Below are 25,693 nucleotides of genomic sequence, written 5' to 3' on the forward strand. Positions count from 1 at the left end.
GTTTATATTCATATGATAAGTGTTGTCAAAGAGTAATAATGTAATTCAAACAACTAACAAACATAATTTTTGAAACTAAGTTATTTAAAAAAATGTTCTTAATAATTTAGCTTCATGAGCCATTTCATCATCACTTCTCTTTGGATTTAAACAGTCTTTTTCATTTTGTAATTTTCTGTATATGTCATCATTCGCCAAAAAATCTCCAGACTTTCTTGGAATAATATGAACATGAACATGCTAATAATAAAAATAACAATTACAAAATAAGTAAAATAATATTTTATCTGTACATTTATTAAGTGCCACCTAATCATTGTATTTGTACACGAACAAAAATATTCCAATCAAATGAATACTTTTTTATTTAATCATTTTTTTGAACTTAAACTCATTATTATTGTTCAGCAACTATTTAAATAACAGTTTAATACCAAAAATATTATTTTTATTTTTATCGTGATTAAAACTTAATTTTTTCATTTCCTGCATTTATATAATAAACTAATTGTAAATAATTCACAGAGAAAATTAATATTTGTTTGTTTTAAATCTTATTTAATTTATAAAATTGTTAATTCATGAGCTTTTGTTTTGTTTTAGTTAAATATAATTAAAATTTAAAGTTTTTAAAATAAAAAAAATTAAAAAAAAAATTAATAAATAATTAAAATTACTAATTTTGAAAGTTATGGATTTAAATGTATTTTAGAACTCTTTATGTGTAAGTCAAGAAATATAAAATCTTTAAATACCTAAGAATTTAGACACACATTCTTATATATTTTAATAAAATTAATTATACACACCTTAATTGTTTGACCAGCATGTTGACCGTCTTGAATAACAATAGATGATGAATTTGTGTTATGCACTTGTTCCATGGCTTTTTGAACCTTTTGAACTGTAACGAATAGTTCCTTAACTTCATCATTAGTTAAGTCTGTCAATTTTTCTACAGCTCTATGAGGAGCCACTAAAACATCTGATTATTGATAATTAATGAAAATACATGAAAAAAACAAACTAAAAAGAATATAATTTTAATATATTTTAAAAGGATACGACCTGGTAAAACACATTTAATGTTGGTAAATGCTAAACATAATTGTGTTTTATAAAAGACTTGTAAGCCTTTAACTATTGACGAACCAAATTTAAATTCATAAGAATCTTCAATTGGCTCATTTTTACATATAGTATTTGAAATCATTTTTGGATAAATATCATATCGTCTATGAGATTCTAGAGGCATTGACTGGCGAATACTTTTTATTAATGATAAATCAATTGGTGCCAAAACAAAACCAGGTTCTTCAGAACATTGTGCTATTACTGTTCCTAATGGATCAACCACCTATACAATGTTCAATATAAAACTGTTTACAGATCATATGTTAATAAAACAAACCATTGAGTGACCCCAAGATTTCCTGGTTGAGCTGTGATTGCCAGTTTGTGCAGCAGCAATTACATAAGATTGAGTTTCAATGGCTCTGGCTCGCAATAATATTTCCCAATGATATGCACCTGTTCCAAAAAAAAATGCCGATGGATATGTTAAAATATCTGCTCCATTCTCAGCTAACGCTATAGCTATTTGAGAAAATCGCATATCATAACACTAAACTTTTAGTTAAAGAAATATTTGTACTTGAATAAAAAGTAAAACCATAAAATAATTCCTAATGTTTTTAAATACTTGATTTGATGTTCACATAAGTAAATTAATTTTGGTTTTTATTATGGTATTTCATAAAAAATAATTATCATTTTAAATTTTACTAAAACAATATATAATTAGTTAATAGTAAATAAATTATTATAACTTGAGATATATTTTAGAAGAACAATATTGTACATAAACAGGAATGGTTTTGGTAAATAATTTAAATGTTGTTGTGAACATTAATATTTCTTTATTGTAACTGACACTGCTATTGTACACTTTAAAAATTGTTCTGCTGAAATAATTATTTTATTTTTTATGCATTTTAATTATACATAAAATATATTCTAATTTAACTTTTAGATATAAAAGGATACAATTGCTAAACCAACTTTCCCAATTGGAGTTTTAACAGGTGGTGAGATTTTAGTACCAGCTTCAATTATGCTTGATTCGAATGCTTGAATGTTTTTTGAAGGTATCTGAACATCATATAAGTGTATTTTATGATAAGTTTCAGCTATTTCACCTTTATTGTTAATAACCAAATGTGTGTTCCTTAATTTGGTTTCTGAAAACTTGAAAATAATCCAATACATTATAAATTGATTTAAAAAATAGAAACTAATTTAACTAATAAGTAAATTGTTTGAACTTTAAATTGAGAGATGTTTGACATCTGCATAGCCTCGTCATATTTAAAATTTGATAAGAATATTTTTGACATTTTTTAAAAATATTGAAATAAAAAGTTATTTAATACTTAAATAATTGAAATTTAAAATTAATATTTTTGTTGAGATATTTACAAATTAATTTAATAATAAATCAAAATTTAAATTAATTGCTCTAGGTTAGGTTATTAATAGCTCTAGTTCTTAAAATACAACATATGCTCTCAATAACAATTTGTACTATTGTTTGATACATACTGCACATATGAACAGATGGATAAAATTCAATTAATTTGTGTTTAAGATTTATAATTTATTTAACTACCAACCGGATATAATTTTTAAACAATAAAAATGTCGAAAAAAAAGTTATATATTTATAAATTATTCATTTACCATATATTTGTACATACTTACTCCCTTTTTTGTTTTTTTTTTTTAAATACATTTTTACCAAAACTACTATTGTAAATATAATTATATTGTAGTTATGATAGTTAACAAAATCTATGATTTAAATCTTAACTCTTAACTATTTTAAAATATACTTAGATACCCAAGGATAAGTCAAGAAAATAACATTTTGTATATTATGCTATTTAAAATGAGTTGGTTTAAAGTATAAATAATGGTACAGCATAATCAAAATAAGTTCTGTTAGATCTTTTTTTTTTTTTGTAATATAAAGTAATATTGTATAAAATTAAAATATGAATAATAAATGTTAAAATTTGGTTTAATAATTTCTTGAAACATACTTCAATAATGAATATGTAAAAGCTATGTCATAAAGTCATATTTGTTGATTATTAATTATTTGTTTAAATATTTGTTAATTAACTATGTCTAATTTGCAAATCCTACTAATATATATTTTAGTATGTTATCTATATCTATATTTTTTTATATTAACAAAAATAGCTATTGATTTTTACTGGTATCTTATTCTAATATACTGATTTATAAATAAACCAACTAAATATAACTTTTTAATTAATCAATATGGTTGCAACTTGTAAGTTTATAACATTGCAAGTATTATCCATATTTAATATATTATTAATTGTATTTAAAAAATTATACGTCTATTTAGTTATTAATAAAAGTTATTATTAATTTAAAAAATGTCATTAAATTTATTAACAATATTACCTTTTCATGAAATCCACCTAGAGATAGCCAAATATCCAATGATTTAGCTAATGATTTATAACTATTGATAAGAGGTCCATTTAAAGATTCAGCCATCTCCAATGTCTTAGTTTTATCTTCCTCAATGTAATCAAAAGCCTCTGGCATGAAAATCATCTGAGAACAACAAACAAAAATAAATATCAATTAATAATAATTACTGATTCAAAATGTTTTTTAAGATATGACATTATACTACCCATACTTACTTTAGCTCCACATTTATGGGCATTAGTAATTAATGCCTTGCACATTTGGTAGTTTTTTTCTTTATTGGAAGATGATGTTATTTGACAAACAGCAATAAGATTGTCCATGTCAGAAAATGAATTTTTAAAAACTGAATATAAACGTTTGATTAACATCTGACTACTGTGACAATGTTAAATGATATATTTCGCAATTAACATCAACAATAGGTCAAACAATTGCGTTTGATTAGGCAGATATTTGTGGGATTAACTGGATTAAGGACTTAAGATTATGGTAGCAAATTATTCATAATTATCGTTTGTGTGTTCATAAACTACTAATAGTACTAATTATAATAGTCATGCTCTTCCCATCTTATTTTCAATAATTGTAATTACCTACCAATCGTTCCACAATATTATCGGAATCCCTTATTATCAAACAGAGTGTCTAATATAATACCTACTTTTTTCTAATATTTAATACTCCTAACACTGTGACTATCAACAATACACAATTAATAATTAAATATATTGCTAAATGCTGCGAAATGCCAAGTGCAAAGATAAGAATTATAAATTTAATTGTTATCAGGTAGTGATAACTGATAAGAACGTCTAAATCACAGCTGATGTACATCGTATAATACTATTATACGTCCGTGATTTGTACATATAAGTTGCCTATCCGAAATCTGAAAATCTATTGCTGTTCAATTGTCTATGTAATATGTATTACTTACTTGATTCCCGAGTATCTATTGCTGTTCAATTTTTTTCATTTATAATTAAATAAATACTTATCCAACTTTTGAAAAAATGCATCACTGTTGTTTATTTTGTTTACCAAGATGAGTTCATTACTGTCGTATACTATAGACGGCCATTAAAATTAAAATATAACATATACAAATTATAGAGACAAAATAATATAGGTATAAAAAATAATTATATAATATATTCTATGTTCTAAAATTTAGAGTGCAAATTACTAACATTAGTAAAACTCGAAAAATAAATTGTATTAGACAACGTAATATTTTGTTATTTAATGCCACAGCTGTTGTACATAAGAGAGTTTTGCTGATTTAGAGTTCGAAATGAGAGCATGATGGGTCCCATACATGAAGGAAAACAGCTATTATGTAGATCTCAATGAACTATTTTATATTCTTCTTTTTAAAATTGAATAATCTAATAAAAGTTTGCGCAGTCATAAACAATAAAATTATGTTGTACTGACATTTCCTTGTAATCATTTGACGTCCAAATACCTTTAAAAGTAAATTATACTAGGGTATAATAATAATTATATAAATTAGGATTTTCTACTAGAGCTAAGGTAAAACCCTTAAAAATCTTTTAAAAAAATCATACAAACGAAACTTGATTAAAACCTTTTGTTTTATCCAAAATTCGAATTATTTTTTACCTTAATAATTGCATATGCAAATAATTTAGTTTGGTAAACATTAAATAGTTACTTAAAATTAATTTAATATAGGTAATAATCACAACATAGGCACAAATATGCTTTAAATCTTGGGAGCTAAGTTATGTATTTTGATACTCGAGAAATTGTTGCTTTTTATAGTAAGAGACAAATTTATTATAATATGTAGTTTAGGTAGAATACAATTGACATATTTTTTTAATTTTTATTTTTATTTTTTGGTGAGTTTTCGTAAAAGTGAAATACAAAAATTTAAGTGTTTTGGGCGAAGTTACCCAGAGCGTAATTTTGTTGAGTGTCTTCGTATTATAACTAATGTAAACATTTTTTTTCTTGGGTTTTGGGTAGCTTAACTTTGAACGACTTGAACACAAAATGATTTTTGTGATATGTGTAACTATACACATACGCGTTCAATTTTGGTATACAAAATGTATACCAATAAATGTCTTAAAAATAAGGCAGTGTTTAAGCATATATGAGTACATGTATTGACTACAGTATATCCGTATCCATATTAAGTAATTTGTTTATCGTGCGTTTAAAAGTTTAAATGCAAAGGTGAGCAATAGTGTTTATTATTATTAGGATTCTAGTTTAGATTTTTTTCTCTCTCAAAATTGTAATAAATAAATTTAAAACAAACCAACATTTTAAATACATTTTACTAAGTTAATTAAATTATTACAAAAGTTAAGTAGGTAGTATTAAGAATCAAGATATTATTTTTTTAATTAAATACTTTTATTTAGATCAAACTAAAATTTATAAATTATATTGACATTTTATGATGATATAAACAACGTAAACCATATCAATTAATTAAAAATTACTATATTAACTGACATTTATTTACACAAATAACAGACCTTATACTTTTTTGTAAAATCAATAAATTAAAAAAAAAAAAATAGAATCAGTAGACAAATATTACTTCTAGATTATCGAGATATTATAAGAGATTTTTAGAAATAAATGATATTCAGGACAACTTAACATGGAACAAAAAAGTGCATTTAAATTTAAATAAATACAATATGTTAATAAAACCATGTAATTTTTCAGAACAAGAGGATATTAAAACATTTATTAAACAATATGAAAAATCAGAAAAATTAAACAATTGGACGATAGTAATAAGATCAAATTTTTATCAATATTTAAAAAAAAAATAGGTATAGCTAATATATTTTTGAAAATTATGGGAAATAACTATTTAAAACAATTTTTTAAGTTTAAAATCATTCAGGATTTACATATAAACTGTCCTGTCAAAGATTGCTATAGGAACAACTTAGGTACTGTCACGTGAAATTATAATTTTTAATCTATACTATTAGATAAAGGACAGAGTCATTTTTAGGTTTACGACGTTAATGCAGTAAGATGTACATTCTAAATCCAATGGTTTTTTTTTAATAATTTTCCAGACGGTACAATGCTCTATTTTAAATCATATCTTTCAACACTTAAAACATTTTTTAAGGAAATTTAATCATTTTAATTCTGTTCACTCACAAAGTCATGCGAGACAGGTATTAATATTATAAAAATTGACAAAATGTAGTACAATAATAACAAGTTATATACTTCTCGTAATATGACATTAATACTACAAACAATTATATTCAATATGCGTCTACTACCATTGATTAATTAAATAATAATTAATTGTGAATAAACATTAAATATATGATTAAAATAAACAATAGGCGATATATATCTAATCATCCAGAAAATATACCACTCTGGAAATCTATCTTAGTATTATATATATATATATATATAATTATGTAAGAACTTTTAACAAATAGGTAAGTAGATATATACATTTAACTCATTGAAGAATGAAGATAGAAATGTATAGAGCTTGAATTATATAAAGTACTTACATATTCTTAAAAATTTGTAAATTGTTTTAATATGTTGACTTCATACATGTTCGTACAATTACAATTAGTTTAAACACATAATTACTAATAGGTTTATTTGAATAAAGTTATGAAATGTTAAGTATTATGTGGCTGGTATCATTATTTGTTTAATATTCTATTTTTCTTAGTCGTCATATCATTGCTTAGAATCCGTTGAATTCTAAAAAAAGAGTTAAGCAAAATGTATTTAGTAACGAAAGTATTAGGTATACAGTTTGTTAAATTATACTATATTATACTAACGTTAGAACCACAATATCAAGTAATAGAACAACACTCGTTGTAAATATTATCGTGATCCAAAACACTGATGATCTAAATATGATTTCATTTACATTTATGAACACAGTAAAATGCATTAAAATGTTCTTTACTTCACTAAACAATTAAACAAAACAAAATACTATAGGTAAACAATTTTTACAAAAAAGGAATACCTATAATTAATCACAAAATTATTTAAAACTGTATATCATATTTTTTTTTAGCATACAATTATCAATATTAAGATAGAGAGAATACAATGTATGAGCATAATGTTTTTCAACTAGTATAACAGTCAATATTACAATAAATAATTAATTACGTATCTTACTCATAGATTATTATGAATGAAATCCATAGTAGTATTGATACCCATATAGCTAAGTGTACGATAAAAGACCATGACTGAATATGTAAACCTGCCTTGAAACACACAACGATCAACGTACACTAAATCAATAATGACCAATAATATTATTAAAATTAATAATGGTTATAAATATAATTTAAGTATAATTATTAAATGTAGATCACTATATTCTATTTGCGTTACAGTGTATATGACGTTTCCAAATACTGAATAATCGCCTAATCTCCCTTTGATCCATATAACTTCATGTTTCATGATGAATAGGCATATCCAAAATAAGAATATTGAGTGAAATAAAGCATTGACTATCCACATCCAAAACATTTTAAAACTAAATACATTTTGAGTTTTATAGTACAATTGTGGACATTTTAATCTTGTTTCTGTTGAGCATGTAGTTAGAAATAGTCCCATTATAATCGGTAGTGAAACTGTAAATAACTAAACATACACAAAAAAGAACCCATTTACATCTAGTTATTAATTTAAATTTAAGTATGTCGATTAGTTTTCAGCGATTGGTATTTGATAGGTACTATATCAAGCGGTATACCGACATGGCTTTAAAGTATAAATCAGGAATTTATACTGTGTTCATATACCTAGGTAGTTAGGTAGCTTATGGTAACTAATTCATAATTTTAACTGTATATTTACTGATTTGTATGTAAAAATATTCCATCTATCGAATAATACTTGACCAGACCATCCAGAATAAATGGCAAACCATAATTGTAATGAATTAAAAACAACAGTTTTATAGTGATGAAAATAAATCATTTTGATAATCTTTTCATGATTCCAAGCGCCATGTACAAACAATAACTTTAATAAATAATTAAACTGAAAAAAAAAATATTAATTTATAATTGATTTTAATTACACAAAACTAAAATGATTTAAGTTTACTTATTTACTTGAGCAATTGAATAGTCTGAAGCATTATATGCTTGTAATCCATCTAATCCTATTACACCCACTCCAATGCTAGCTTTATGGATCATAGGTATATCATTAGCTCCATCACCTATAGCCAAGGTTACTTCATTTGTGTATTTTGTTACGAGATCAACAATCTGTTACATGAATTTCAGCAATTGTAATACATTGTTTTTTCTAAAAGCTAATTAACATATTATTGTGTTAATATTTTAGTTCCCTTAGATAATATCTAATTTATAATATTTAGATTTTTTTAGATCCATATTATTTTGAATCTTTGATATTCGTTCAACATTTGCTTACAACAGTAACTCGAATTTAATATTTTACCTACCAAGATGAGATAAACACGCAGTTACGACAGTTATATCTATTTTAAATTATTTAAGGGCTATGTACACTTATGTTTATTATTTAGATAACTGCATGTTTGCTAATAGTATCACAGACTATAACTATAAGAAAATAATATCATTTTCAGTACATTAAATAACAAATATTTATATTTATATTGAATCTTAAATAATTAATGTAAGTAATTAGGGTTGCCATACAAAAACCCGGACGAAAAGCAGAACCGTTACCGGTTTTTGATATTTTGGTCTACCGGTGTCCAGTAAATAAATTTCAGTACCTACGTCTCAGTTTAGGCGAATAATAATTTTAATTGAGAGTCAAAATGTTATTACTAACAAATATGGAATAAAGCAATGATACAAAATTTATAGGCTAATTATAAAATAATATAGAAAAAATTCAAGGGGAACAATCAAATACGTGTGCACTGTCACTAACTACAGTTTATATGTTTTATTTTTATATTTAACTGATAGTCGACACGAGTATTACATATTAATGAATAATGACTATTATAATATAATCAGTATAATTTATTATATAAATAGTACAATACTATACGTAGGGACACCAGTAATCTGATAAAAACTATTATATTAAAATAAAAGAAGACAGAGGAGCCCAGACCAAGTACAAACAAATAAATATTAAATACATATTATTTTATGTTTGATGATGTTTCGGATAATTAAGAAAAGTGTTCATTTAATAATAAATGATTTATTGACAATCAATACAATTTTTGATAACAAATTTTTGCATTTTTATTGGAGTAAAAAATAAGGTGTTATTCGTCAATTATATACATAGGTACCTAATATGATTTAATTATGTTTTTTTTCTGCTCTATCCCGGACGTGCTTGATGGAATTATGGCAACATTATTAAAATAACTATATAAATACAGTGGATTTCGCCTATATGGGCACGGTTAATATGGGCATTTGCTTAATATAGGCAATTCCAATGCATACCAACAAGGTTAAAAAAAAATTGCGTAATATGGGCACTTGGTTCGGTTTGTGTGGGCAATTTTTATTTTATCATAGCGTTAAAATATGCACAAGAGGATAACGAGGGTAATCCATCTGATAAGCTTAGAGTGTGTGCTATTTTTGTAAACCAGATCCACACTAAACAGTTTAGACAACGAGCGTTACAACTTTTGTATATCTTCCACAAGTAAAAGTAATTTTATTTAATATGTTATATTTAGTTTTATTTATATAGTAATTTAACATTTTTTTGAATTGTATGATTTACGTGTGCAAAATAAAAACTTTTTTTGAACTAATTTCAGTTTTTATGGGCAACAGCTTAATGTGGGCAAATATAGTTGGTCCTAACGTGCTCATATTAAACGAAATCCATTGTAATAGAATTTAAGAGAATTATCTTAAATTTAATTACAACAGCTAATATAACCATAGTCTATGGGTTTTGTTTAATATTTTATATTATATACCTAATCTGAAATAATAGTATTTTTATGCTCGTTATCAACTATTAATAGTTCGTATTTTATTTGTTAATTGTTTGCTCATCGCGCGCTTAACAATACTAAGGATATTTTAGTAATTAAATTATGTGGAATTATTTAATCCGAAAAATCAGTAGGAATTAGAATTTTTACCAAAACATAAATTGATAAACTTTAACCATAAAAATTAACATAATTAAACTAATTCGTGCCATATATGTTATAAGCAGTATAATAAAGTTCTATTTTAAAAAAACACCTGTTGACCGAGCACGGGTACCTACTTCTTAGTAAGTACTTAGTAGGTCATCATTTCAAATACGAGTAGATTGCGTAATCTAATAAGTCACATATTGAACGATTACCAAATTTTCTAGCTAATATAAAATATCAATAATAATTTATCATACAAACTAAAATAACAGTTTAAAATTTAAATTAGTTAGATACCTACCTCAGCTTTCTGTTTAGGTGATATTCTATAACAGATAACAGATTTACAGTTAAAGCACAACTTGAGAAATTTAATTTTAAGTTCACTTGATAATGCGTGCTTTAAAAATCGTCCACTTATTATTAATGTACAATTAATTGTTTTAATTGTGAGGTCCAGATTGCACATTTTTTGATTTATAGTATGACTGAGATCCTTAAAATGTATGTATATTAAGTAACTGTTTATAGTTTTAAAATAATTTCAATTAAAACTATTGGTAGTTAATATATTATTTAGTTATCATAATTATTATTTATTGTATTTTTAAGAATGATAATATCTCTAGCTGATAGTTTAGCGTATAATTAAAATGTAAAAAACTTAAAAGTTAAGATACTTTTCTTGCTATTTTTTTTTTATAACGTATCTAAATACCATTATATATAATTTTTGTTTAAATTTTCTCGCTTTTAATAAAATATTAGTTAACTATAACTAATATAATTTCCGATGTTTTAGAAAACACATTAGTCATTTATTTTCTAGGGGCTACATTTTTTTGATATAAACTACCGCCGCCATGATAATTAGTTTTACATAAACTATTATATTATATTATGTTTAAATAATTTGATTATCAGTTGATTCATTAAGTTAGTTAAAATATATGGAACCATAAAAGTATTAATCACTGATATTAATAACATGCATCTACGGAAATCAACTACTAAAACGTCTAAAACCATTGGTTGGTGCCTACTGGCTACTTACAACTTACCTACATACATTTTTATTTTATTTAAAAATTTTAATTTCGTAGTTCTAGTGATATGTACTATATGATATTTTAATATTCAACACCAAAATGTATTTGTTCTTAAAGTAGTTTAGATTAATATGGCTTAAATTTAAATACTAAGGTATCATAGATATTTATTGTTTATTTATAAATTACCGTCAATTTTGATTCGTTAAAAATAATTATTGAACTATCTTGTGTAATGAGTTTAGTAGACAATCCAATATTTATTGCTGTTTCTTCTTTATCTCCAGTTAGAATCCACACTTTAATTGCTGCACACATTAATGCTTGGATAGTTTTTGGTACCTGCAGTAATCAATATCAATCAAGATATGAGATTTTAAATAAAAAAATAATTACTAAAATTAAATAATATTATAATATAAATAATTGTATGACTTAATATAATAATACTGTAATTGTTACAATGATACAGTTGTACTGTTATTTTATTTTATATTTAATCTAACTTCCAGTATTGACTTAATATTTTTTAGATTAAGTATCTAGATACAGTTTTTGTAATTAAATGGAGCTAAGGGGTATTAGCTCTTCTCCTCTTGAACTTAAAATATTATCTATATAATACAAAACGATTTATTGATCAATTTAAACTTTAAAAAAATTAATATTAATATGTATATATTATCATAATTTTTAATTATTAATTCCTATGCAGATATTTTTAACTACTTAACGAATTAGCTTTAATTAGCTCTACTGTATATTTTTTATTTCTTGATCTATACTTAAAACAGTAGGTATACCTATTCTCATTAATTTTAAAAATATTCTTAAGACGCGCTCATTATTTTGTACACCTTTTATTTATTAGTAATTATTACGGTCTTTAACATTTTGACTTTCCTCAGATTACTATTAAAATCTTTACTACGTTTCACTAAAGTAATAACATTCAAAATAATTATAAATAATTTGTCTTCATTTTAAAGGTGCAAATTTTTTGACATGGATTCAAATTTCAAATTTCTACAAAATCTACGAATTCACAAAAATATAAAAAGTATAAATGTTTTATACTAATTAATGTATAAAAACTTCATTTTTTTTATAACTAAGGTTTTGAAATATAGTACACTATTCCTTATAAGTATGGCTCGGATCTTATGCATTTGCATATTTGTTGGGGAAATAGATAGATGAAATCGAATTCAATATATACTTATTTGTTTTTTGATATAAAAATTTCAAATTCAAAAATTTTTATTGCGTAATTTTGCACATTTTAAGTTTTTTTTCTTCACATGTATATTGCAAAGATTTATTCATTTTTAATGCATACTCTATAGATTTATATAATTTTTAATTTGATTTATACGAAAAATTAAAAATATTAATGTAAAATTTTTCTTTTTGACGCGTTATAAAAATGTTATTTAAAAAACAAATGTGTAGATACAATAGGTATATATTGTTTATTCTAAATTAATTTTATCTGATGATTTCGTCTGTAATAATGTTGATAAAGCTATAATCAATAGCGTGACTCCCAATTTCACATTTCATTTTTTTAAATTTAATCTAGTGTAATAACAAGTGAGTGTTTTTTTAATTAAAAATAAACACATATTTAAGCGCATATTTTGATATTTTATCATGTATATGTTTGTGCATTTTTTTATAATCTTAAGTGCATTAAGTCCTGAGTCCTGCTCATGAATATTAATATTGAAACTAAAAAATCTAAAAAATATGAAATATGAATTTTAATTTTGGACGAAACGACATATTTAAACAATGAATAACAATGATCATTATTCTGTTCTAATTTAAAAATTTTATTCACAGAAATTTAAACTTTTGCATTTTACTTTACGCAATGATATTTTCAAAATATTTTGATTAATTTTAAAATTTAAGGTATTAAGATATATATTTTTACACTATAGTTATAATGACCCATTCAACACCTACTATACAGCAGGGTGATACCCACTTGCTTGTATTTTTAATATGTATAATTATCTACTACATATATGATATAAGACATAAGGTACAATTGTAAAATCTCTATATTAAACAACTAATACCCGCTTATATTTATCGTGAATCAATTAGTAATACCTTAAAACAATAACATAATAAAATAACAAGGTTGATAAAAAACAAATATTTGGAAGTCCAAACATATATGTACATCACTAATCTGGTCCAATGTCTGGATTGATATTACCATACTATATTTTTCGTGTCTTAACTCTCAATAGTGTTGTTATAAACATTCAACTGTATATCTTTACAGTTTCCGTTTATTAAAAATATTATATAGGTACATGCCAAGTTTCATAAACAATTGATTCATTTAATGATTCACCAAAATTGTAATGAACCAATCATAAGTCACTCGATCATGTTAATAGACCATTAGCTTACTATTCTCGTACATTAAATGATAAATGATTAATATTAATGCAACTCAGCAATAAATTATAAATTATTAGTTATTAAGTATTTTATGAAATATACTAAAATAAATGTATGAAATATTATCGATAAAAGCATAATTAACCAACATTGTCTTGTAATTTATTTTCAATTGCAGTTACTCCAATTAGCGTCAATTTCTTTTCTATTATTTCAGCGACCTTATTTTTGGCAGTTTCTCGATTTACTAACACGGCTGACGCATTAAGATACTTATGTTTCCACTTATTATAAGCTCCTTCAGAAATATTTTTATATGCAAAACATAATGTACGGTAACCCGAGCGGGCAAAATCATTTAAGTGCATTAAGGATTGATTTTTGTACTTTTCGCCAGATTTTGATAAGCGTTTTATTATACTGGTATCTGCACCCTAGAAAAATTGGCAATGGATTAATAAATTTATTTAAAATTATAAACAAATATATTAATATTTATTGTCATTTGTTCTACTTTGCAAAATAATTTGATTTGACCATCGGGTGTCCGAACAATAACTGACATTCTCTTTCTAGAATTTGTAAACTCTATTATATTTAATATTTCATAAGTCTCTTCTCCATATAATGTAGTAATAGTTACTGATGTAGGACAACGAGTATGAAATTTAAATCCAAACTGTTGAGAACCAATAACTAATGCTTGTTCATCTAATTTATACACATAAGAAAATATAAATTATTCAGAATAAATAAAGAAACAGAAAATAAAAATCTAAAAACATAATAATAGAAATATATGACACTTGAAAAAATATAAATATATTATACCCAAGTATAATAATAAAATAAAAATAAAAAAAAATATAAAAATAATACTATATAGTATACATAATGTTGTGTAAGACGCTTTTTATGCGTTGGTACGACAGAAAAGTTTCTACACAAAAAATAAGCTAGTCATTTACAAGTAAGTATTTACACAAAAAAAAAATTACTGAGAGAAGTCATAAAAAGTTTACAATAATCAATATGCATATATTTAATTACTTGTACATGAAATTAATTTAAATAAGTAAAAAAATAGTTCAAATTTTTGCCCACATACCTAATAGTATTGTTTCAATTATTGGATGAAGAATAGCTTGATTTTCGATAACCTGTTTTTTTCGGTGAAATATCTATTTAATTTACTATAATATTTTTTATAGCTTTTTATGACTTTAATACATTTTTCGACCGAAATATTGAAGGTTTATGATACTCTGATTTTGAATGATCATTATGTCGAATGGTGTCTTTCCATTTTGTAAAAGGTTTAATTATCAAAGCACCAAATTTTTGATGTGTCACATTACCAAATATAACACTGCATAACTATATTTTATAGTTATGGTAAAACTTAAAAATACATTTCTTTTATAAGAACTTACATATTATCTTTTTTAGGTTCAAGTAGGCACTAAATTCATCGAACATCTATTATAAACCTCGGTAACTAGGGTTTTATATAATTATTTTTTATAAGCATAATTTTTTTACCTTTTCGATATATATATATATATATATCGTGTGTTGTTCACGTAAAATTGTATTTACCTGGAGACGATGCATTGTACACTATTTCATTCGTCAGTTTTGACTTTTCTGGTATAACTGTATGGCAGACACACATTATTCTCAAAAATTCCAAGATATAGTTTTTGGTAGAGTGATTGATCGAGTTCTATAAATTATAAGCTATAATAATTAAGTGCCTTAATAATAAAACATCTTTTAGCTAAAAATTGAAATTAATCATAATAGGTGTAAATATTTATAATTTATTTTTAAATTACAGGCATAATTTAAGTCTTACTTATAGTTAATATGGTTAACCAATTAACCATGATAAACCCATTTATCATTATACTTATTTTATTAATTTATTAGTAATTTAATTCTGTATTTCATTTTTAATCATATTTTCAATATATTATTATTTAGTCAGTAGAATACAGGTATAGTAAATGCTTAGGTTTTAGTTATATGTACTTTACAAAATTAATTTTTAATTTTACTATTTAAATTTATATACATTTTAAAATTTTATATACGAGTTACATAACAAAAAAAAAAAAAAAAATCATTACTCTTCTTTAAATTGGTTGATAATTAGCTAAATTTAAAAAAAATTACAAAAATGCAAAACTAAAACTATTTATTTAGATTTGTTAATACATTGTTAGCCAAGAAAGTATTGTAAAAAAAGAAAATTTTTGAAGTATGTTCTTTAAAGACAGTGAAAAAATCATCAACTTCCGAACCTTAATTATTATTATTAAAACAGAAGAAGTCTCTCAGATATTTAGAAGATTTTGAATGTATCATCATGTACCTTAACATTGCAGAAGTTACTGTTTTAATTTGAGCCTAATGATAGAATTATTGCATACTAAAAAGTAAAAACGATTTCGAACGAAGACGGTTATCTGCAGCCACACACACAAATAAGGATATTTTTAATTTATTTATATTACTATAATAAATTAGTCATTTATTTATCTATTAGTATTATGGTATGTCAAATTTATTCATTAAAATAAACATAAAATATATATACCTATTATATTATTATAATTTTATATCATATACTTATATCTATTTTAATTATTATTAATTTATAAAATAATACAATATACCGAAAAACTAACTGTGAGAATCTAAATGTGGTCTAAGTGACTTAAAATCAGTATAAATATTTGAAAATTTCATTGAGTAAAAGAAAAATAATACTACGATAGAACTAATAATAAGTATTTATTATATACTTGGTCAAAATGTTTAGTCTTAAAAGTTTTTCTTTTAAGACTAAACTTGAATTACAACAAAAAAACAAAATAGATTTTATCGAAAACTAGTATAGATTTAACTATTGAATAGAGATAACTTACATTTATAATTTTATCTTGAGATCCTTCTAGGTAGAGTTCTCCAGCAATTGAACAATGTTTTAATTTCATGATATTCTTAGTTAAAGTACCAGTTTTATCGGTAAGAATGTATTTTACCTAAAATAAATTACATTTTTATTCATGAATTGATATTAGTTATTAGGTACTATATGATTGAACAATATATAAGTACCTATATAATAGGATAATACAGTAAAAATAATACATAAGCTTATAACTAATAACTTATAAGTTATAAGTTATAACTAAAAAATATGATTCTATAAACAATTCTAATTACGATAAAACGAAACGTACCTATTATAAGTATTCATATTTAATATATGGACTATTTACGTATTAAGATTATAAAACGTGAGCGTATAAAATATGAATATAAATTATAATAGGGGTAATAGAGAAATAATTGTGCCATATACTTATGAGTGTGTTCTATAAATAGTAAAATAATAATATAAAATTAATAAATAAATACCTTTGCCAACTCGACATTAAGATTTCGTGATCTAACCCTAGCAGGCGTATTGCTTTCTTCGTGGTACATATCAATGTCATTATTAATAAACCAAGCCTGTGGAAGCAATAAATATCGATTAATATCAGTAAACTTAAATGAAAATTGTGAGAAATTAAAATTAAAATAAATACAGAAAATAGTAGGCACTAAAATAAAAATGGATTCCATAAATTTAATTGGAAAATATAATTTTACCAAATAATACACTATAGTTTTATCTTAATCGACTATTTCAGAGTTTGTGTTTTTTAAGTATTTTAAGGTTTTAAAATTTCTCAAATAATATTTTATTTTTTTTAATTTGACATTAATTTCAACTTTTTAAGATGATTTAGTCAATCAAATAGAAAATTACATGGATCGAGTTCACATTTGACAACGAATAAAATACGACAAACCTAACATGTGATCATTATCCATTAACCAGACATTCGACTTTCAAGCACTAAAATCCTTACCTTTAAACTTATGTGACCATCGAAAATTTAGATGTATTGATATTATGCTATGTGATCAAAGTTAATACTGTAGCTCATGTCATAAAAGTGTATTTTTTTAGTATAGATACGTATAAGTACGTTTTTTTATTACATCTGACAACTATCCCCGTTAACTACTAGCTAAATATCAGATTCACCTATGATGGAAATTATAAAATTTAGTAACTTTAGAGATAAATCATTCAATGTTTAAGCTGTTAAAGCTAAAGTACTTATGTAAAAATATTTGTCGAAATACTATTTTTACATAATTTTCTTAACAAATATAGGCACATCTATTTTGCTTTTCGATAACTTATCTTAGTTAATAAATTAACAATTTGTTATTATAATATTTTTTGTTATATTACGATTATTTTTTAATATTAAGAAAAATATAATATCTAAATGTTTTACCTGTAAAAATCGTACTACTTCAATATAAATAGATGATACAGGAATCGTATTATGAAGTACAACGAAGAAACTGATTGATTGTAAAAGAAACGTGTATGCATTGACATCTATTAGAATAAAATAATAAAAAAATCATGTGAGTATAAAATTTAAATTTATTTATTTACATTTTACGTTTTTACCTGATAAATAACAGATATTTACTTACTAATTAATTTATAATTATAAATAAAATACCAACAATATATATTATGTATCAATAAATTATTAAAACTATTGAAAGTTGTATTATTTAATTTAAATGCTTATCGAACATGAAAGTATAAATTGTATAAAGACTGGTTATAGATATTATTGTTCTTAGTAAATATTTAATAAATTTATATTATTAAACATTTTATATCAGAAGTATAAATTAATTTATCGCAAAAAATATACAACTAAATATTTATTTATTATTATTTACATTTGTTTAACATTCGAAATATAATTTTCAAATACAAATAATCATTTAAATAAGTACTTATATTGTATTACCTCTTTGTTCAAGGTACCAATGTTTATTAATATTGTTTTTGGTCCACCACAAAGAGCATAAAGCACACGTAATACTCAATAAAAAAATCAACAGAAAAACCGTTTTTATTATTGAGTTCTGAATTGTTTCCATTGCTGATTCCTTTAAAGAGCGTAAAGATTGATTAAGCATAATTTTTGTTTCATGACCGCTGTATACCACAACTCCGTAAATCCATTTTGAATTTCGCAGAACTGATCCTCTTACTAAAAATTGTTTATTATCTAATGGTATAGGACTGTAAAAGTAGATGTATTCAATAATAATACATGACATATGACTTCATAAAAATTATAAAATATTGCTCACTCATTATTTATAATTATCAGTCTTCCTAAAAAATTATAAAGTAACTTATTTGGCAATTCACATTCAATTATTCCATTTAAACTAATCAAGTCTTTTAATTCTTTACAATGAGACGTTTCTTTTACACATTGTCTGATTTTCAAATTTTCTTCACCATCTAAATGTGTTGTTTCTATGTGACAAGTTCCATGAAGCTCGCTAAAAATTATCTAGTTATAAAATAAAAAAAAATATTGAATTTTTTTAAATACCTGGAGGAAAGTAGTACTAGATCTGCTGGGAAGATATTATTATTTTTAACTTTAATAATATCTCCTATACCGATTTCACTCCATCTCTCTTGAATTAAAATACCGTTTCTTAATACTTCCACATATTTATGATTAACTTTATAATCTTTAATATGCCTAATCTATTAAAAATATATACAATTATTAATTATAATAGAATAAATATCTACTATGATTTAATATCTATATTATATAGATCGAATTTCTTTTAATTAGTTATTTACTTGTTTTTATTGTTAAATCCACATATGCAGTTTAATTTAAATACAGGATAAAATCGCACATTTTTTAAAGTTATTGTATATTTGTACCTAAAAACTGCACATTTACTGCAATTGCATGAGTTGCAACCGAATGATTATTTTTTAATTATAAGTAGGTATAGTATATCATAAAATATATTACCATCAACCAAGTATCTATATACTTATTACAATAATTATAAAAGAATTCAATATTTATTTACTTATTGCAGTAAAAAATTTATTTTGTTTGTAAACAAAAGTAATTTTGGATGGTAAGAATAATACAATTCAAAATTAAATTTAAAACTTCTTCCAAACTTGTTGGAAAAAGTTTTAACTTTTTTTGAACATCTGATCCGTGCGGTTTTATTTTATTATGCCAAAATCGATAAAGTGTGCGGATTTTATCTATTGATATCTTTTAAATCAAAATCATTAGTTTGCTGTTTTGGATATAAAAGCCGAGGTTTTTACCCTACTGTTTACTAGGTGTCAGTGTACCTGTAAGAATAACTTTTGAGAAATGCTTTTTCATAAACTTTCTTAGCCTTTTTGGCTTATTAACAAAAATGCTTTATATCAATGAAAAAAAACTAAAACAATGTTGGACAAAAAAAAAAAAAAATAAGAAAATTTTCAAATTTTAATAAAGAGTTCAAGAAAAGCTAAATTATTTTTAAACGTGTGTCTATAAAATATACATTTACTGAAAATTTTAAACAAAAATAGGTACCTACATACACGCTACATACATAATTTTAAAATAAACACATTCATCGCTCTATTTAGAATTTTTAATGAAAAATTGGCTTATTTAAAAGGAGCTGCTAGTTATCATTTTTTTTTGAACAGGTTGGTAGTTACTATTAATATGTAATACTGTAGTTGCCTACCTTATACCTGTATTTTACTGTTTCTTAATCCTCTTTCATATTTTTTATGCTATTAAAATTAAAAGAGTTAATATATTATGTTTAAATAAATAATTGATGTAACATATAAATAATACAACTTAAAAATTTAATTGATAGATAACAAATATCAAGAATTTGTTTACCAAATAATAAAAATGAAAATTCATACCATGAAGAGAGTATTAAAAGTTAAAATTTGTATACAAAAGAATTAATATAAATATAATTACTAGATCTATAATAATTGATTTTATAGCTGAGAATCCAAACTTAATTGTCAAAGGTAATATAGTTGTAAATCGGCCCACTGGAGATGCATCAGGTATTTGCTAAAAAAAATATATAAATAGAACTATTAACTATGTAAGATCGGTGCTTTAGGTATTATAGTGGTAGTTAGTTGGTACCTATTAGTGTTGATTTTATGGTAATACATAGACATTATAAAATATAAAATAAATGACATTACTCAAAAAATAGAATATTGTATATTTACTAATTAAATGCAGATTAGAACTCAAATTGAATAACAATTTAAATGAAGGAAATTTTATCTAATGATAAAAAACCTGAAAAATTGAATAGAGGAAAAATATTGATAAAAGTGAATAAGTCCTAGATCATGTCGTGGAAATAAAAGGAGAACATGTTATTAGAAGAAACTTTAACTGAAGAATCTATAAATTTGAATTTATAACTATGAAAATTCCATCTGCTCGACCAGATAATGTTAAAAATGCCAAGTTCGGAAAAATCATTACACTAATTAAAATATTAATTTATATTTTTTTGTGTTAACTTAAAAGAAAAAGTGTAATAACAGTTTAAGAATTATTGTCTGATACATAATTTTAATTCAATTAAATATTAATAAAGTATAATACCTACTATAATTCATTGATGTAAAATTATTAATATATTAGGCATTAATACAGAGTACAATGTAAAATGTTGCAATAGTTTAGTATTATTTGGTTATTATTAAATAGTCATAATTATTTATTACATGCTGACCTGTAGTACGGATATAAATAAAAAATATTGATTGGTGAATTTTGTTAATTGTTCAATAGAAAATAATGGTAAAAATGATAAAATTCCGTATTTGGCAGTTACGACTTGATTTGATTTTTTCTTGGATTGTTCTTTATCATTAAATCGTATCACTCTGAAATACTGTTGTACTTCATTTCCGTGAAAATCTATAAAACAAAACTTTGGTGTAAAATAAAATATTTATGCGATATTTTCATTGATATAATATTATTAATAGTTGCATTTATGAGTATAGATGATATCTATATTTAATAATAAAAGTAAATTTTTGTTTTTCCATAGGTACTATTCTAATGCTCTATTATCATGTATTCACATAAGTATGCTTATATTATTTAATATAGGTAGTAGGGACCTAATTTGATTATTGTAATTAATAAAAAAATTAAGTAAAAAATATTTATTAGCAGAGTTTAATTTGAAGATTTTAAGTTCTTAAGATAAGCAGCTAAGTACTAAGTAGTGTAATGGTAAAACTGAAAATACTACTGAAAATAAGTCATAAATAAAGTTGTTTTTCTTAGATTTTATAGTTTACGATAATAAATAACTTATATATATATGAAGTTTTTATAGTTAATTAACTTCAATTTTATCATAAGTATATTTCTATAATTAAACTATTTTTCTATTTATTAGGTTAAATAATAACATTGAACGACTCAAAGACGAAAAATAATGTTAATTTTCATTTTGTAGATATTCGAGCACACAATAAATATCTCCATAAAACACAAATTGGGCATAGCATACATATTACTACAGGACTATATCCATATTTAGTTATGAAGTACACATAGTCGTATAGATGATTAAATTATATATTTACATAGATAATAAATATGTATATATATGTATTGCACAAGCACATGCCAAACGCAGACTCAAATAATCATGTGTAGTATACTAGTATGTATCTATCTTACAAGTCACTTGAACATCATAATCCAGACAAATTTAAGTATAATATATTATAATAAACACTAATAGGTAAATGCCTAACAAGTACCTATAACTTTTCACCTACATTACAAAACAGTATCAAATATTTTAAAATAGTAACGATATTTGTAATTATATATCTAACATGATTAATATCTTAGACTATGAGAATAAAACATAAGTTTTGCCATGAACTTTATCTTTCCCTGTACAATAACTGTTTAATTATATTTATACTCGTAAATATTGTATAATTTTAATTTAAATACTTGAACACTTCTCATTCATTTTTGGTTCTAAAAAAAAATGTTTTTTTCTTATCTGTAATCGTCTATTTTGGTACTATAAATGCTCTAATCCTTAACAAACTTTAAGATCAGTTTATAATACATATATTATAAATACATGTAGGTAGTTGATAATTATTTAATTCTCAGTAAATACTTTTCAATAAAATCGGGGAAAATAAAAAATAGCGGGCAAGTGGGTACCGTTCTGCTGTACATTAGGGGGTTGGGTGAACCTCGGACTAGGATAGGTTAAATTTAAATGCAATGATAGGTATCATTGTATACAAAAAACGATTCTGTACGGATATGATTTGTCAGTCTAGGATATATTATATTTAAATATTGTCATACATTCTATTTTAAAACAAATATTTTATTTTTAAATTAGGACGCATTAGCAAAAGTCATGGTTAATCAATTAATTATTAATTTTAATGAATTATATCTACAAAATAGTTTGCAAATATTCATGGTTTTGACGAATTTTTGTCAATATTTGAACTTCAAATGCTAATAAAAAAAAATTGTGCTTATGTATTTTTAAAATTTTTTAATCACTATAAGAATAACTTATGAGGAACTTTGTATTAAATTTTCAAAATTTTTTGGTCATCCAACATTTTTTTATCGAAACTTCAAAAAAAATTCTTATAAAAATCGATAACTTCAGTGGTCTATAAATAACTCAAAAAAATTCAAAATATTTTGAAAATTAAACTGTATATATATAACACTAACATAAACATTTGGTGAAAATTTCAAGTATTTACAGTGATTAGTTTTTGAATTACAACCATATAAAAAAATTGATTTGGTCAAAAACTGGTTTTACGTAAAAATTCCCGTTTTTCCCGATTTGAAAACTTTTGGATAATGTTTACTTTTTACCTCCATAATGCACTAAGGATATTCATTTTTCCATCGAAAACCACCCCCAAAACTTGAAATTGAAGCATTATTTCGACTACTTATGCTGTACACAAACACACAAAAAAAACACACACATCATTGTAAAATTAATACATTCATCACTCTTTGAAGTGTTGATAAAAAAATGTTGGATGACCAAAAAATTTTGAAAATTTAATACAAGGTTCCTAATGAGTTGTTCTTATTGTGATTAAAAAATTTTAAAAATACATAGGCACAATTTTTTTTTATTAGCATTTGAAGTTAAAATATTGACAACAATTCGTCAAAACCATGAATATTTGCAAACTATTTTGTAGATATAATTCATTAAAATTAATAAATAATTGATTAACCATGACTTTTGCTAATGCGTCCTAGTTTAAAAATAAAATATTTGTTTCAAAATAGAATGTATGACAATTCCCACCCCCTAATGTACACCAGAGCGGTACTCACTTGCCCGCTTTTTAAAGTTTGTCACTAATCACTCAGTGATATTGATTTATAATAATTTTGCTATTGAGTTAAAAAACTTTAAAATTTAATACAAGGTTATCCATTAATTATATATTTACCCTAATTCAAAAATATCAGAAATACATAATTACAATATTTTACGATGTATTTTTTAGAAAATTCATCAAAAACATTTATAAATTGTTATGTAATTAAAACTTATGATATTTTTATTTTAACTCCTGAAGTTTAAAAATTTAATACACGAAAAATGCAGGTTTTAATAACTAATACATGTTACTTAATTAAATCTTATAGTATTACAAATTATACAGTATAATTAATTATAAATTATTATTACCTAAGCAATAAATTAGTAGATTTAACAATTAAGATTTCGTATTTGTGTACTTTAAATTATGTTTATCCTTAAGTCCTATCATTATTTTTTATGGAAACATTATTGATTATAAATGTAATAACTAATAACATTAAATTTATTATTTATTTTCGTAATATGCGTAGATATAGAAGTCTAAAACTATGACTTATTTTTTTGAAAATGAATCAATTAAATTAAAATTCCTCTTTATAATTATAAACACTTTAAGAGTAATATAAAAAAGAAATTATTGATTCAGTTTTAAATTTATATTAAACCAATATACATTAATATTAAAAATATTGATTACCTTTGTACCTATGTGAAATATATATTTTGTAATATACAAATAAACTTTAAAACCAGTAAAAATTTTATATTTATAAATCTGTTATCATATGGTATTTATTACCTATATTTAATTAAAAAAATTAACTTTTATCAAAACTATAGGTATAGTATAACAAATATATTGAGTCTAGGATAACTATGCCAGAGTACGAGATATAGGTACGTACATTACATATAGGTACAATTTACAGTATTGTTCATATTGTAAATATTAATTTAAATTTTAAATATTATATAGCATTATATTATATTGTATAAAATAATTATGTGTAAATAATGAAAGCTGCGTGTATCTTTAATATGTATTTAAATATAAAATATCTAATAGTAAAAAATATTTTCTTACCGGAGTATTTGTGCTGTACACTTTGAGATGGCTTTTTCGTCCTCCAGTTTAACATTTCAAATTTAAGAATAAAAAGGTAATTTTATACTTAAATGTAAATAGTTTGTA

At 23.4% G+C, this 25,693-nt stretch overlaps 2 protein-coding genes across 2 annotated transcripts; both read right to left on the reverse strand.

Annotated features, from left to right (window-relative positions):
• Positions 1-6: 6 nt before the first annotated feature.
• Positions 7-4,289, reverse strand: LOC112600422 (deaminated glutathione amidase). Its single transcript, XM_025347629.1, has 7 exons — positions 3,744-4,289; positions 3,496-3,651; positions 2,047-2,247; positions 1,412-1,624; positions 1,066-1,357; positions 810-985; positions 7-240 (listed from the first exon to the last, which is right to left on the reverse strand). Exons 1-7 carry the CDS (start codon positions 3,897-3,899, stop codon positions 85-87), a joined length of 1,350 nt encoding a protein of 449 aa, XP_025203414.1. The 5' UTR covers positions 3,900-4,289; the 3' UTR covers positions 7-84.
• A 643-nt stretch (positions 4,290-4,932) lies between these two features.
• Positions 4,933-25,693, reverse strand: LOC112600436 (probable phospholipid-transporting ATPase IA). Its single transcript, XM_025347655.1, has 21 exons — positions 25,586-25,693; positions 21,865-22,052; positions 21,081-21,179; positions 19,653-19,813; positions 19,402-19,599; positions 19,053-19,330; positions 18,516-18,622; positions 17,578-17,673; positions 17,082-17,198; positions 15,748-15,874; positions 14,663-14,859; positions 14,298-14,582; positions 11,917-12,069; positions 10,980-11,174; positions 8,664-8,822; positions 8,404-8,589; positions 7,930-8,187; positions 7,708-7,826; positions 7,356-7,490; positions 7,071-7,272; positions 4,933-4,999 (listed from the first exon to the last, which is right to left on the reverse strand). The coding sequence occupies exons 1-20, from the start codon at positions 25,638-25,640 to the stop codon at positions 7,212-7,214; spliced, it is 3,174 nt and encodes a 1,057-aa protein (XP_025203440.1). The 5' UTR covers positions 25,641-25,693; the 3' UTR covers positions 4,933-4,999; positions 7,071-7,211.

Source organism: Melanaphis sacchari, unplaced genomic scaffold (genome assembly GCF_002803265.2).
Source record: "Melanaphis sacchari strain LSU unplaced genomic scaffold, SCAv2.0 Contig64_pilon_pilon, whole genome shotgun sequence".
In the NCBI taxonomy this organism is placed as follows: domain Eukaryota; kingdom Metazoa; phylum Arthropoda; class Insecta; order Hemiptera; family Aphididae; genus Melanaphis; species Melanaphis sacchari.

Excerpts from the sequence above, each read along its gene's own strand:
- LOC112600422 (XM_025347629.1), bottom strand. The coding sequence starts at position 3,899 with ATGTTAATCAAACGTTTATATTCAGTTTTTAAAAATTCATTTTCTGAC. Across the intron at positions 1,358-1,411 it reads AATCTTGGGGTCACTCAATG|GTGGTTGATCCATTAGGAAC; the intron begins GTTTGTTTTATT and ends AACATTGTATAG. Across the intron at positions 986-1,065 it reads TAAATGTGTTTTACCAGGTC|ATGTTTTAGTGGCTCCTCAT; the intron begins GTATCCTTTTAA and ends ATCAATAATCAG.
- LOC112600436 (XM_025347655.1), bottom strand. The coding sequence starts at position 25,640 with ATGTTAAACTGGAGGACGAAAAAGCCATCTCAAAGTGTACAGCACAAA. Across the intron at positions 17,674-18,515 it reads AAGTAGTACGATTTTTACAG|GCTTGGTTTATTAATAATGA; the intron begins GTAAAACATTTA and ends TTGCTTCCACAG. Across the intron at positions 7,273-7,355 it reads CTTGATATTGTGGTTCTAAC|AATTCAACGGATTCTAAGCA; the intron begins GTTAGTATAATA and ends CTCTTTTTTTAG.